The 16155-nt window shown below is 41.2% G+C and overlaps 2 protein-coding genes across 4 annotated transcripts in view; one reads left to right on the top strand and one right to left on the bottom strand.

The window, feature by feature from the left end:
• Positions 1-1046: 1046 nt before the first annotated feature.
• On the bottom strand, positions 1047-2494 carry LOC123390369 (60S ribosomal protein L37-like). The gene has a single exon (XM_045074337.1). The coding sequence runs from the start codon at positions 1821-1823 to the stop codon at positions 1512-1514; it is 312 nt and encodes a 103-aa protein (XP_044930272.1). The 5' UTR covers positions 1824-2494; the 3' UTR covers positions 1047-1511.
• A 10967-nt stretch (positions 2495-13461) lies between these two features.
• RNF2 (ring finger protein 2) overlaps positions 13462-16155 on the top strand; it is a 44382-nt gene continuing 41688 nt past the window's right edge. The window contains exon 1 of one of the 3 annotated variants that reach the window (XM_004767956.3): positions 13462-13593. The gene's annotated coding sequence lies outside the window, so the exon portion shown is untranslated. Of the gene's footprint in view, positions 13594-14333; positions 14419-16155 lie in introns of those variants that run through there. The other 2 variants (XM_004767957.3, XM_004767958.3) reach the window with 2 other exon arrangements.

A 16155-nucleotide genomic window follows, 5' to 3' on the forward strand; every position in this document is an offset into this window, starting at 1 on the left:
ACCATTATTACTAGTTAAAGGAGGGTCATCAATTGTGAGAAGGGATTTTAGAATAGTGGTTAAGGATATGGATTTGCCCACCCTATGACTTCAGGTGACTTAGTTAAGTACCAAAATGCATTAAACCTCACCTCTGTTTTCTAATCTATAAAATGGTAGTAATTATGGTAACTTCTTCCTAAAGTTGGCGTAAAGATTAAATGAGATAATGCTTCTAAAATACTTAGCACAGTAACTGACACATACAGAGATTATGAGACTGTTGGCTCTAATCCAATAGCCAACAATCTCATAATGTAGCACAATGTAGTTGTGTTTACTTACTTTACTCTGTATGTGTAAGGTACTGTGCAACAACTTTTACTTACTGTCCTACAACTTTTTCTTTTACTTACAACTTACAACTGTTAGCACAGTTGTAAATTTACCTACAACTTTTTCATCGTTTTCAGGATAAAGCTAATATTGCCAAGACTGGAGTCCTTTGAGAGGTGCTGTCCCATAGTGTGTAATTAAAAATGGGCCTCAAGGAAGAATCATTCCTGTTGCCTTTCTTTTATTTACCTCATCACATCTGGTATGTGTCTGTGTCCCCTACTAGATGCCAGGTTCTTTAAGGAGAGGGTCTATGTTTTCTGTCTTTGAATTACTGAGTGTGGTCAGGAGTTATAGACTCTTGCGAAGGTAATGTATAAGTGAATATGTATGCAAATATACTTAAAACATTAATATTACATTTTGAGTTATTTATGTGGTTTGAGTAATCATAAGGAGTAATTTCTTTTAACTCCCTTGGGTCTATAAAGTGATTTAGATATTATAGCTACAAATAAAAGGACAGTTAAAAATCATGTGTTGGGGGCCCCTGGGTGGCTCAGTGGGTTAAGCCTCTGCCTTCAGCTCAGGTCATGATCTCAGGGTCTTGGGATCAAGCCCCGCATCAGGCTCTCTTCTCAGCAGGGAGCCTTCTTCCCCCTCTCTCTGCCTACTTGTGATCTCTGTCAAATAAACAAAATCTTTAAAAAGAAATCACATGTTGTTCTCTGTTTACTTTTCAAAAAGGAGATCTAGCTTAGACATTTTATATTTGATATACTTATTAGACATCTAAGAAGAGGGGCTGAAAAGGGAATTGGATATAAGTTTAGAGACGTCCTTAAATTCCAGGAAACTTAGAGAAATCCGTAAGTTTGGAGAAAATTGAGAGTAGTTAACATATACTTACAGCCACAGTACTGAAGAGAATCACCCAGACAGAGGATATAAATTAAAAGGGGAAAAAAGTACTAAGACTAAACCTGGGACATTCCAAAACTTAGAGCTTGAAGTCATGATGTGAAGCCACAACAGAGACTGACCTGGAGAGGGTCAGAGGATCCAAGAAATTGGAACCAAGAAAAAGCCAATTATCACATGCTCAGCTCTCACTGACATTGGCTGTTGCTCGCATCTGTGTTGGGAGATTTTCACAAATTTGGTATGCTATTTTTTTTTTTTTTAAACCAGAACATTTATTGTATGACTAGTAGTTGAAATCCTTCAGATGAACTGGACTCTGCAACAGCAGCCCTCTTGGGCTTAGGTGTTGTTCCTTCATGGAACCCATGCCTGAATCTGCGGTCTACAATTTTTAGGTGCCTCCTCATTCGACCAGTCTCAGTGGTGTTTCTTCTTTTAGCCTTGGCACTCCAGTTACACTTTCCCTTGCGGTTGGCAGGATAGCCACCTTTGCCACAGGTGGACCTCTGAAGGTGGTAGGCCTTCGAACCCCAGCAGCGGCACAACGTGTGCGTCTTACGGCGATGCTTTCCAAACGATGACATCCCATTTGTCTTCTTGTTTCCACAGCAGACATTCTCGGTATGCTATTTGGATCCATCTCTAGTTTTCCTAACGAACCCTCTGTTTCTCACAACCCTCATTTGATACTCTGCTCTGCATGTGTCTTCAGACTAGGCCTCTCCGAATCTTTAGGATCTAGAGTCAAGGTCAGGGGTATCCTTTTGCCAGTCTCCGCTAACACCGGCCATATTGGACTTTACCCTTATTCTTCATCTCACTTGTCATCCTCTCCTGGAGGAGAAGGAAAGATAGCTACTCTTGATGACCTGGCTTCAGACCCCCTGATTCAGCTTTCAGGTAGGTGTATTTTACCCCCTTAAACTTATCCTATGCCCCACTTTTTGGAGTTCCTTCTTGCCTGTGTATTTGCTCTGGGCATCTGGACACTTTGGACAACAACCTATTTTTTTCAGCCAGTTCCTGAGTTTATCTCTGCACAACCCCACCCCCATTCTACCCCAAATGCAATGACTAGTGTTCTTGCTTTGACCCCTTGGGTCATCTGATCCAATCTGGAGAGAGGTCAAGTCTCTTGAACCTGGCCTAACATACTGCCCAAGCTTTTCACCATATGGTGATCTCAAAAAGTCTAGAAACTTAGAATTCCCTGGAGTAGATGCATATAAGATGGAAAATTCAAATATGTGATTCTCAACCTACAATTTGTATTTGTTTCCAGTAATCACAAGCTAAATCAGCAGGAATTTCCGGAGGGAGTACTAGAAGTTTAATTAGCAAACAACATCTGATATTTCTCCTAGAGACTGTGGGATATAAATTAGTAGAAGAATAGAATTCCAAGATAATTATATAGGTCCTAGAACTCTTTTAAAGGGTTACTATTTGAGGGTTGTGTAATCATTGCTTGGACCCTGCTTAGCCTAAATTCTTACTAAGTAGGGTCAGGAATGTTTAGGGGAATGGAAATTGAAGTTTAGTAATAAGACATTAATTTCCTGATTTTCAAGGTCACTACACAACTGGAGCTCTAGAACCAAAGAATTTCCAAATTCTAGTTTTTCTGTTTGCTTTGGCTGATATTGCCTGATCTAGAACAGCTTTTTTTTTTTCACTTCCACCCTTCCTCTAATAATAGGTGGATATGTGCAGAAATTTCAATCATTTTTATTAGAGATTTACTTTTTTTTTTTTTAGATTTTATTTGACAGAGAGAGAGAGACAGTGAGAGAGGGAACACAAGCAGGCGGAATGGAAGAGCGAGAGGCAGGCTTCCCACTGAGCAGGGAGCTAGACGCTGGGCTTGATTCCAGGACCCTGGGACCATGACCTGAGCCAAAGGCAGATGCTTGACGACTAAGCCACCCAGGTGCTCCTAGATGTTTACTTTTTACATGTAATTGTATCTTTACTTTTATGATAAAGTTTAATGTTTTATTTAAACATTATTTATTTATTTATTTAAAGCTTAATGTTTTATTCCAGTGTGAAACATGCAGATGATACAGAAATTAAAAAATAATTCAGGGCGCCTGGGTGGCTCAGTGGGTTAAGCCGCTGCCTTGGCTCAGGTCATGATCTCAAGGTCCTGGGATCGAGTCCCGCATCGGGCTCTCTGCTCAGCAGGGAGCCTGCTTCCTCCTCTCTCTTTCTCTGCCTGCCTCTCTGCCTACTTGTGGTCTCTCTCTGTCAAATAAATAAATAAAATCTTTAAAAAAAAAAATTCAGAAACTGAAAGTCCTCAAAAGATCTCTTTTCCTTAAATATAATTCCTCTTAATATTTTGGTGTATATTCATTTGAATATGTTTGTATTACAAAAATAGGATAGGATATTTGGTACACATTACATACATTGCTGACAGACTTGACTTTTCAGTTGATAATATATTTTTGATATCTTTCTATATCAGTACTTGTAGCTTTTTTTCCTCCAAGATTTTATTTAAATTCTGGTTATTTATCATATATGGTAAAATTTGTTTCAGGTATAGAATTTAGTGATTCATCATTTACATATAACACCCAGTGCTCATCACAAGTGCCCTCCTTGATACCCAGCACCCATTTAGCTCATTTCCCACCCTTCCTCCATCAACCCTCAGTTTGTTCTCTATTTTTTTTTTTTAAGATTTTATTTATTTACTTGACAGAGAGATCACAAGTAAGTGGAGAGGCAGGCAGAGAAAGAGAGGAGGAAGCAGGCTCCCCGCTGAGCAGAGAGCTGATGTGGGGCTCGATCCCAGGACCCCGGGATCATGACCTGAGCCTAAGGCAGAGGCTTTAACCCACTGAGCCACCCAGGCGCCCCATTGTTCTCTATTATTAAGAGTCTCTCTTTTTTAATAATATTAAGATTTTGTTTTTATTTATTTATTTGACAGAGAGAGAGATCACAATTATGCAGAGAGGCAGGCAGAGATAGAGGGAAGCAGGGTCCCCCCTGAGCAGAGAGCCCAATGCGGGCCTCCATCCCAGGACCCTGAGATCATGACCTGGGCCGAAGGCAGAGGCTTAACCCATTGAGCCACCCAGGCGCCCCTATTGTTAAGAGTCTCTTATACTTTTTTTTTTTTTAAAGATTTTATTTATTTTATTTGACAGAGAGAGAGAGATCACAAGTAGGCAGAGAGGCAGGCAGAGACAGAGGGGGAAGCAGGCTCCCTGCTGAGCAGAGAGCCCGATGTGGGGCTCGATCCCAGGACACTGAGATCATGCCCTGAGCCGAAGGCAGCAGCTTAATCCACTGAGCCACCCAGGCGCCCCAAGAGTCTCTTATACTTTGCCTCTCTCCCCTTTCTTTTCCCTTCTCCTATGTTCATCTGTTTTGTTTCTTAAAATCCACGTAAGAGGGAAATCATGGTATTTGTCTTTCTCTGACTTATTTCACTTAGCATAATACACTCTAGCTTCATCTATGTCATTGCAAATGTCAAGATTTCATTCTTTTTGATGGCTGAGTAATATTCCATTGTATATGCGTGCGTGTGTGTGTGTGTGTGTGTGTATGTATACCACATCTTCTTTGTCCATTCATCAGTCAGTGCACATTTGGGCTCTCTCCATAGTTTGGCTGTTGTTGGTAATGCTCCTATAAACATCAGGGTGCATGCGTCCTTTTGAATCTGTATTTTTGTGTCCTTTGGGTTAATACCCAGTAGTGCAATTGTTGGATCATAGGGTAGTTCTATTTTTTTAAAAAATATTTTATTTATTTATTTGACAGATAGAGATCACAAGTAGGCAGAAAGGCAGGCAGAGAGAGGAGGAAGCAGGCTCCCCGCCGAAGCAGAGAGCCCAATGCGGGACTCGATCCTAGGACCCTGGGATCATGACCCGAGCCGAAAGCAGAGGCTTTAACCCACTGAGCCACCCAGACACCCCCTATTTTTAACTTTTTGAGGAACCTCCATGCTGTTTTCCAGAGTGGCTGCACCAATATGCATTCCCACCAACAATGTAAGAGCCTTCCCCTTCCCTGAAATCTTGCCAACATCTGTTGTTTCCAGTGTTGTTAATTTTAGCCATTCTGACAGGTGTGAGGTGGTATCTCATCATGGTTTTGATTTTTATTTCCCTGATGAGTGATGTTAAGCAGTAGCTTTATCTCATTCTTTTTAACAGTTATAAGATACGGTGTTGAATACTAAATTTTATTTAACCAATAAATAAATAAAATTTATTTAACCAAAAACAAAATTATAGTCAGATTTTTACAAATGTAAGCAATGTAAAAATTAACATCCATGTATATATTTCTTTGCACACTCGTGTGAGTACTTCTGTAAGATACATTCCTGGAACTGGATCTCTTAGGCTGAAAGATACACCCCCTCAAAATTTTGAGAACTACCAAGTTGCCCTCTTAGGGGGTTGTGTCATTTTCATGCACATCATTAATATATGTAATATATGTGTTCATAAACACAGACCAACAACTTGTATTATAATTGTGTGAACGTAGTAGGTAGAAAATTATGCCTATTCAAAGTTTCGCTTTCTAAGTATTGTTGTAATTATTAAACACTCTTTGTAAAATACGCAAAACAAGTATATTTAGTGACTGCTTTTTAAAAACTGTAGTTATTCTCATTACCTGAAGACATTCCAGATGTATCTTAGGAGCAAAGCCTATGCATACCCATAGATTATAATGTTTCAAGTATTGGGGCCCACTTAAAATGAATAATGACTGGCACTGAAAGATGAATACTAACATTGTGCCGTCATGCTACTTTCATTCTCTTGGGTGGGTTAGGGGGACATATTTCCATACAACAAATCTAGGCAAGTGAATGGGGGAGAAAATGCTAAATCTGGCTTGAGAAGTAATCAACTTTCAAGTTCCACTTGGAATATTGGGAATAATATATAGCATGTTAAACTTTTACTCTTGGTATGAAATATTAGTATGTTTTGACAAGACTCTTCAAAATCAACGTTCAAACTGAAGATCCACCGATAACAAACTTTCTTGTTGGTCATTATTCTTTTGGTGGGGTGGGGGGCAGCTGCAAGATACCACATGACATTCCTAACATGGGTTTTCCTGATCCAGGATTGTTCCTGGAGTATTCTGTACCACAGACAGCAATCAGTGGACATTTGGGCTCTCTCCAAATGTCCTCCTCATTGTCTCTCCAAATGTCTCTCCTCATTGTTTCTCTGTTCTTTTCCACTACAGAGCTCTGTATTTTCTGTATTTGTTGATAAAGATGGCTCTTTTCCCGTACCATAAATGGCATGGTGTCTACAGGTTATGTTTGCCATGTTCTTGTAATGCCGTTTGTATTCACTGTGTGTCAAGCCCCATGTTCAAGGCTGGGGTAAGGATATGGCCAAGCCTAATTGAAGAGCAAGTCAGGAAATGAATAGGTTGGCAAATAGCTAAGAACTGGATCATGTGGAAGAAGGGACAGCTGTGTTGAAGTCAGGCCCACAGTCGTCTTTTTAAATTTTAGGAAAGGGTCAAACCAGGACAGCTAATGTAATAAAGTCCAAGAGTGAAGTCGGAGACTAAGGATGTGTAAATGTCAAGAAGTCAATGAATTGAAAATACACGAAGAGCATCAGTACTGCCTTAAGACAAGAACTAATTAGATCATAGCTGTGAGTGTTGGAGAGGGATATAACAGTGTGTTAGGTCACCCTATATCCTTAACAGGATACTATGACAAGAAGGTTCTTTTGCAGTCATCTTTATCCCATACTTCATATGTGACAGATTTCATAATCCTTAAGGGACAATAGTTAATTCTGATCTCATAAGGATGGTCTGTGAAATGTTTATTTTAAAAATGATATAAATTTTGTACAGACTAAAATCCTTAAAAAATGTCTCTTCCTGGGTGTAACACACAAAACCTCATTATTCTAGGTTGATCAGAATGGTTTTTGGATTTACCTGAATTATAACCTACTTTAGTGTCTTATTTGATGTATATTTTAATGGCTTGCTTCTGTAGAGTGTAAAATGCAAATGACCCAGCAGATGGATGGATACTGCAGGGGTTTCCAGATCTTAATGTAGTCTAAAATAAAACAAAATTTTCTTTGTATGGGTGGGAGTTGGCAGTTCTTTTAGATTCTTTACTAAAAACATTTCCCAGAAATGTATTAGATAAGAGATGTCTTTACCCTCCGCTCTCTCACCCCACAAAAACCATTCTAGCACCATGCTTGTTTTAAGTGGAAAAAATTAAAATGTCCAAAAAGGCAGTTTGAGCAGTTGTCATTTGACTTGAGTATTTTGCACTCTTCAGCTGTACTTTCCCATAAAGATCGTCCAGCTTTCTTCTCCCGAGAAATTTCCATTTTAGTTCTGAGTTTTGATCTTAATTATCTATTCCTTGTTAGCTTCCAGGATGATTCTTGGTGTTCCTATATCAACGCCAAGAAACAACTCTCTTCCCTTCCAGTAAACATTTTGAAAGGAAAATACTTTCAAAGTTCACTTGAATGGAATAAACATTTTTCATGTTAGAAAGCTTAAGCCAGTAATTTTTAAATCATACTTTAACTTATACTTGAAGTTGGATATCACAGTAATATTTCCCATTTATATGTCCCATTATTAACTACAAAGAAACAGTTGGCTATTTGTGTTGCATCAGAATGAAAACTTTTATTCTTTCTTTTGACTTTTCAAACATATGCTAGTTCATTATTTTAATAAAATGCACTACCAGATGTTAGGCAGAATGTGGCCACATCTGGGACACATAAAATACCATTCCAAGTCTCCAAAGGAGGGAAGTAGCAGTATTGTGTAGTTCTCCCCAAAAGTCTAACTTGCCCATCTCATTTAATCTATTTAACTTCTTCAAGTTGAATCGTTAAGAGTAGCACCAATTATTTGGGTTGTCTTGGGAATATAAAGAGGAATGAACTAAAACACCAAGGGAAATGTCACAAGAAGACATGCACTATGCTGAAATACAAATAAAACTTCACTAAAGCCTGTGGCTACAGCTATATTTTTTCAGCTGAAGAGGTTGTAAATCTTGAGTTGCTGGCTTCCTGAAGTCACCTTGAATTATAGGTCTCTTTAGGCCTTTCTACAATGTCCCTACTTAAGTTGACCCCTTCAAAGAAAGCACAACACATCTAAAGGATGGCAAATAAAGAATTTTTTTTAGGAGATATATTTTGACAACAGTAAATATATAGATGGTGATTAAATCCCAAGCTATTCCTGTTTTCTAACCCAACTTTTAATTTTGTTTTGTTTTCATAAAGCAAACTTTTCCTAAAGGTTTTTATTTATTTATTTGACAGACAGAGATCACAAGTAGGCAGAGAGGCAGGCAGAGAGAGAGAGAGAGGGGGAAGCAGGCTCCCTGCTGAGCAGAGAGCCTGATGTGGGGCTTGATCCCAGGACCCTGGGATCCTGACCTGAGCCGAAGGCAGAGACTTTAACCCACTGAGCCACCCAGGTGCCCCTGTAAAGCAAATTTTCTAAGAAAACAAAACCAAGACCTGCTGGTTTTCTGTCAATGGATCAAGTTTACACACTTATATTTAACATCATCCCTAGCTTCTTAAAAATAGACCACACTGAGGACTGGAATAATACTAGTGTTGAGAGGAAGCTCTGGAGATGTTTCTCTTATATGCTGCTTACCCATTAGAAAGAAAGAAAATGCTGAAGTTTAGTATGCAGCATTGAGCGGGAAGGCACCTGTGGTACGAAGGTAAGGTATCCCTCGGCTTGAATTCAGATGACCTAGGTTTGAGTCTCAGCTCTGCCACTTATGAGCTCAATGTCTGCAAAAGCTAGTTAACCACAGAAGTCACATTTTCCTTGTCTATAAAGTAGGAATTATACCTTGGAGGGCTGAACTGAGGATTCTGTGAAATAATTAATATAAATGTGCTATAGAAACTGTGAGACATACATAGTTTATCGGTAACAAGCTATTGGTGGCCTTAAATCTTCATTTTAGAAAAGCAGTTTAACAATTAGATATTTGGAGCACAACTGAAAAGAAATCCATATGGTATATATAGAATAGGCCGGCATATATTCCCATTTCAAACACACTGCCTAAATAGAGAAAGATTCTGCAAGGACTAACAGCAATCTTAATAGAAATTTCTGCTTGTCAGTGATAAAACTGAGGCAAACCCAGCTCATATGCACTGCTCTATTTCATTACACACTGAGATCAAAGATTCGTCTTTCATTCTTTTAACACCTATTTATTGAGCATCTAGTATATGGGCCTAGCATCACACTAATCTCTAGGTATACACTGGTGGACAGGATTTCTGTTCTCAAGGAACTTATGTCCTACTTACATTTGCATATTTATTCCAAGAACTTGGCAAAGTGTTGGCACATAGTTGATGCTCAATAAACGTTGGTTGAGCTAAACTAATCTAATTTTGTATCATTACCATAGCAGAAAGCCAGTAAAGCTGTGAATTTTGTGATCAGAAATGATTTCTATACTCAGTTCACCATGTGATTAATAGGGCACACTTCTCAAGTTTTGAGGGAAAATAATCTTTTTTTTTTTTAAGGTAAACTCCACCCCCAACACAGGGCTGAAACTGACAACCCCAAGATCAAGAGTCGCATGATCTTCTGACTGAGCCAGCCGGCCACCTCAAAAAGAATCTTTTTAACCTAGAGTTCATGGAGTCATCTACCTATAGTATGATACTTGTATTATGTAGTGTTAGCATTTTCCTACTGAAGATATGATTATTACCTTCAATTAGTAATGTAACATGGGTGCAGAGTATTAGTAGGAAATGTTTTTAGGGTAATATCCCTTAGGTCAGGTAAAAAAGTTAGCAAAAGGAATGTAGTTTGGATATGTCAATCACTAGACAGACTGACATTGATTTAATATACAACTAAAACAAAGGGGAAGAAAATGGCAAGTCCATTCTATTTACATGGTAGTCAATTCTTTTTTTTTTTTTTTAAGATTTTATTTATTTATTTGACAGACAGAGATCACAAGCAGGCAGAGAGGCAGGCAGAGACAGAGAGAGGGGGAAGCAGGCTCCCCGCTGAGCAGAGAACCCCATGCGGGGCTCGATCCCAGGACTCCAGAACCCTGACTTGAGCGGAAGGCAGAGGCTTTAACCCACTGAGCCACCCAGGTGCCCCATGATAGTCAATTCTTAACAAGCACAGAGAGTTTACTTTTGGAAGCATAACTTCCAGTTATGGAATAAAACTTCTTGGGAGTTTTTTCAAAATATATAGGAGCTCACTGGTGGGGCCGGGATGGGTGACATTAGTATTGTTCACCAATATCCCTACTTCTGACTTGGTTCAAGGACTCAGTCTCTATGCAGATGGCAGAGGCTATGTAACTAGTTTAGGTCAGTGAAATTCTACCAGTAATGTGTGTGTGTGTCTAAATTTTTTTTTGCAGTAATGTGTTGTGTGTTTTTTTTTTCTCCAATATAAGGCTATGAAAAGTTCATTGGGATTCTTTCATCTCTTCCTCTTCCACAGGGAATCAGCTGCTATTATCTAGGTGAGATAGTTACAGAACAGTGGACCCTCTGTCAATCTGGTTCATGGAGTGACTGGAACAGAGGGCGTTTGATCCATATGAAGCATGAACAAGCAATAAATGTCTGTTGTGTTAACGCATGGAGATTTTGGAAACTTTATTATGATACCATAACAAAATCTTTCCCGATTAATATAGTCACGGGTGGCGTATAGCACTTTCAATGCCAAGTTTTTGAGTAAGATAAAATAGATAATATGAGTTCCGTTAATTTGACAGTCGTGTCTTTCATATTAAGGATGCTAGCCTGAGGTCTAGCTTTTTAATCACATTTAATCCACATATCCCATAAGTTTTCCATTTCCCACTAATTCTCCTGTGAATCTTTTAAAAGTACTATATTTAACTTTTATCCATAAAGTTCCCATGCTTCCAACAAATGATCACTTTTCGCAACATCGATTGAATTTCTTAATGTAACCATACACCATTATCTTCACAGGCATAACTGGAGCAAAAGGTTCCGAATTATGAAGACACAGGCAGTTGTCATGAGTAAAGAAGTGATGGTTCTGCAACTGCACTATCTTTAGAAAGTGGACCATTATAGGAAGGGAGAAGAAGAAGCATGCTTTGATTGTAGTTCTCCCTTGACTTACGACAAGGCTACATCCTGCTAAACTGGTGGAGGTTGAAAACATCATAGGTCAAAATCCAGTTAATACACCTAAACCTACTGTCATCATAGCCTACCTTAAACGCGCTCAGAACACTTAGATTAGCTACAGTTGGGCAAAATCATCTCACACAAAGTTATTTTATAATAAAGTGCTGAATAGCTCATATAATTGAATATTGTACTGAAAGTGAAAAACAGAATGGTTGTATATGGGTACAAAGTGATTGTATCAGATTTTACCCTCTTGATCGAATGGCTGACTGGAAGTTGTGGCTCAGTGCTGCTTCCCAGTATCACAAGAGTATCCTATCACATATAGCTAGCCCAGGAAAAGATCAAAATTCAAAACCTGAAGTAGTTTCTACTGAACAGTATCACTTTCAACCACTGTTAGGTTGAAAAGTCCTCCATGGAATTGTAAGTTGGGACCATCTGTATTTTGACTTTTTTTTTTTTTTTTCATACTGGAGAAAGAGCTTGACCTTGAAGATCTTATAGAGTCTGAGAATTGTCCTTCCTTCCTTCCTTTCTTCCTCCCCCCCCCCCTTTCTTTCTTTCTTTCTTTGTAAGTAGGGGATTCCAAGCTCAATGTTGGGCTGAACTCACCACCCAGAGTTCAAGAGTTTAATGCTCTACCCACTGAGCCAGCCAGGCTCCCAAGAATTGTCATTTCTATTTAAAGCTATAGACAGTGAAAATTTTCAAGTCACTGAAAAAGAATAATGTTTTGCTTTATTGGATCGTTAGGTAGGATACATAATGTGTTATCTTTAATATTTTAATACCTGTCTTCTTTCTTTCTACCCATCCAAAAACTATCTGCCAAAGTACTAATCAAATCCTAGCTCCTTATGAAATCTTCCTTCCACACACCAGCTGTAATTGATCCCTTTCTTTTCCAAAATCCTAAGTAAATTCATACCGTTTATTTGGCATTGCTTGGAGAGTTTCAGAAAGTTCAAAAACTGGAAAAGACCTAAGAATTACCCAACACAATATTCTCATTTTGCAAATGAAGAAAATTCAGTTCAGAGAGGTTATGCAATTTAAGTCTCATGGTTAGAGACACAGTGGAGGCTATAAACCTAGTTTTATAGGGTGGTCCATTTCTTTATGTCACAAATGCCTTCATATTTACTGTCTGATTTTGTGGATTATCTTTTTAAGAGAATAGGACATCTCACCAATAGCATACCCTGAGGTCAGGGAACTCTTTCGCTTAACTTCTTCAGTGCATCGCTTAATTTGTACGCATTTCACATTAATTTTTTTGGCTAATTGTTTGTGTTTTAGGTGATGATGACATCTACTTAATCTATTACTTCTCATATTCTCACGTTCAGAAGATAATACTGGAAGGGGCCAAGAAGGAAGAAAACAGCAAGGTGTAATAGAGCTGATGAAAACGATCGGAATACTTACAGACGTCCAACAATGTACTTCTAGAATAGAAGGTCATTTACCCTGTAATAATTACATGTTGTAGGGTCCCTCTGCCAGGATGGTAAGTGTGTGTCTGTTGAACGGGGAGGCAGGCAGCCGAAGTTCAGGTGAAGTTCTAGGGCCGAATGCCTAACGAGGACGTCTGCCGGGTGGGATGGGAGGAAGAACGGGAGGCAGTCACAGACAGCACAGCTCCCAGCCCAAACCCTAAATGCCGGCCGACGAGGGGTAATGGGTGGGCCGAAGCCGGGGCAGAAAGCTCCAGCAGCCTGAAGCTCGAAAACGAGGCCGCGCCGTCGACATCCGGGCGTTGCCCGGGGGCTGCGTCGACCCCGCCGAGGGCGCCGAGGGGCGGGGCCGGCCGGCCCGGGGAGGGGCGGCTCGCGCCCTCCAGGCCAGCACGCGGCGGCGCCCCCTCCCCTCGCGCCGCGGGCCTCCCCGCGCGGTGTACGTCCGCGTCCCGCGCCTCCGCCCCCTCGCTGGCTCGCTCCTTCCCGCCCTCCCCGCAGCGCCGGCCGAGCCGGCTTCCCCTCAGTCTCTCATGAATATTGAGCGGCCCCTGTTGTATTTCCCGAGCTCCATTGCGGAAGCCGAGGCTCGCCATATTGTGCGGCGGCGCCGGCGGCCGCGGCGGCTTGTACCTGAGTCTCGGTCTGGCCGCGGCCGGCTGAGTCCCGGGCTGGGGCAGGAGCCGGTGAGTGGGGCGGGCGAGAAGGCGAAGGGCCCGGAAACTGCGGGCCGGGACGCGCGTCGGCTCGGCGGGGCTGCGGGCGGCTGACGGCGGCCCGGGGGCCGGGGGTGTGTTGCCCGCGGGGGTGTGAGGGGAGATGGCGCCGCCGCCCCCGGCCGCTCTCGGGGCGGGGATGGTGGGGGGAGGCAGCTTCTCATTGTTCCCGTTCTTCAAGGGTCCGGCTTGCGGAGGACCCCGTGGGCGAAGCTCAGGGATTGAATTCCTTCCTTCGTTGGGAACCCCTTGCTGTCCGCTCCTCCGCGGAGGCCGGGGCCACTCTGCGGCCCCCTCGCCTCTCGGGGCGGGGGCTCCAGCCTCTCTGAGGGGCCTCTCCGAGGCCAGCCGCGTGAACTGCGGGGTTTTTCCTCCGGGCTTCCCCTCGCTGCCCGGCAGTCTGTGTCTACACCGTGGGGGTGGGGTAGGGGCGCTTTGTGCGGAATGCCCCCTTTTCCCCCCGCGGGGCTGGAGTCTGGGTTCGCTGGTGGAGGCGCTCCTCGGCGTCGGGGTTCCTTGTGGGCTGCGGGGAGAGCCCCCCCGGGTTAAAACATTCCTGGAGTGCCGCCTGCCTGCCCGCGAGTATCTGTTGCTGCTCTCTGAAACCGCGAGGTTGCCCCGGAGGAGTCGTGGGGGGAGGGGGTGTCTTGGTTTGTTTCTGATGGAAGCCTCGCGTTTTGAACCCTGTCGTTGACGCCGAGATCTTCGGTATTGGGTGTCGCCAGGGAACCGTAGACCTGGTTGTCAAGAGACTTTGCCTCCTCTGGAAGTAGCTTCCTTGCTCCCGGAGATACTGTTAGTAAAAGTTGGTCTTTGAAACTTCCGAGGTTCATTCCGATTATCCGCCCGCTGAGACCTTTATGGTCTTCCCGTCTTTAGACCTTTTTGGGGTATATACTGCATGGCTGTCAGAAAGTTTGAGAGAATGTGTGCCTTTAAGGGGTAAAGTGGCTTGAAAATGTTAGGTTTCCTTAAGGTGTCTGAATAAATTTGCTGTAACAGGATAGGTTTGCATTCAGTGTTTTGGTAATACGCTTTACTTTTAAAAATTAAAAAAAAATTGAGACGTGGGTTGGATGTTTTAGACTGAGCATTATGTTTAAAACTCATGTCTGAGTGATTTGCATTACATAATCTACTTTTGGTGAGTTCCAAGACGATAAGCTGGAATACTTAGTGTAATTGGTAGGTAATCTACTTTCCCCTTTTTGCATTGGGGTATAGTTGTTGAATTTTTTAATAACTTAGATTGGTGTCAGATCAGGCTTCTTACAGTAAATATTTGACCCTTTGATTTACAAAGAATTTAAATGGCAGCAATAAGATTTTTGGTGATCCCCCCCCCCCACCCCCGGAATTTATACTTGTCACAATCAACAGGTATCTTTTAAAATCTGGATTGTACATTTAACGTGTTCAAAGCAAAATGATGGGTGGTTTTATAAGACTCCATTTTCCAGCGATAGCACAGCAAATATGGCCCCTTACTTTTTCTGAAGATTTGAGTTATTTCCTTCAGGTACACTTGTGGAATCCTCCTTGAGGTTAATTATAGTATGTATGAGAGTGATTTGGAGAATTTATGAAGGAGAAGTGCCTGAATAGGCTAGCCTGAGTATTTTAAAAATAAGCTTGTGGTCCTCATATGTGCTGCACTGAAAATTTTCAAATTAGAGCCACTAATATTATGTAGACAATGCACACATTCAAAATACTGAGACATTTTGAGAATTTTGAGTTTTTCTCTGCCTGTATTGAGCACTCAGCTAGTTCCTAGGTTTGTGTGGATAGAAATACTGTATAGAGCAGGTCAGCAAATATCTTAGGAATTTCATTTTTGTATTATTGACCTTTAGTGTGTAGTGTGAGGTCATTCTCTGATTTATTCATGATTTGTGTTTTTATTATGTGGTCTTTGGAGTAAAGGTGATTTATGTCTAATGAATAATATATAACCAGATGTTTCAGCGACAGTTTCATTTCTGTACATTAAGCAAAGAAGCATAATTCCTTCCACCAAGAGAAGTGAGTTAACATGAAAATGTACTTTATTAAAGTTATGGACACATTTTTAGTATGACTTAAAGCACTCATAATTTTGTGGCAACTCATTTATTAAGTCTGGGGAAACTAAACAATGCATCACGGTTTGCCATTTTTAGAAAAGGAAAAATACTGTCGGATTATGTATGTTCTGCCCACATACAGATCTACATTGAGTGTTTATTACACTTGGTGTGAAGGCCTTTTTATTAGACACATTATTCAATTTCATTTTTTCCCCATTTCTCTGAAATCCTAGTTAGCATAGTAACTTACTGAATTTTTTTTTGCATTTAATTGAACAGATCCCCATATAATGGGGGGGCGGTGCAGAGGTACAATAACATTTGCCCTGTCCTTTCCCTCTCTGTAGGTCAAGATATCCTATTTATCCCCTTCATCCCTAGGTTTCCATGTAATGTGTCAGATGGGTCCTTGGGTATTTCTTGTTGAAAGGAATAGAGCTTGGTTGATTTTACATGGACGTAC

This window comes from Mustela putorius, unplaced genomic scaffold (assembly GCF_011764305.1).
Source record: "Mustela putorius furo isolate JIRA1106 unplaced genomic scaffold, ASM1176430v1.1 tig00537335_pilon_pilon_pilon, whole genome shotgun sequence".
Lineage (NCBI taxonomy): Eukaryota > Metazoa > Chordata > Mammalia > Carnivora > Mustelidae > Mustela > Mustela putorius.

Excerpts from the sequence above, each read along its gene's own strand:
- LOC123390369 (XM_045074337.1), bottom strand. The coding sequence starts at position 1,823 with ATGTCATCGTTTGGAAAGCATCGCCGTAAGACGCACACGTTGTGCCGC.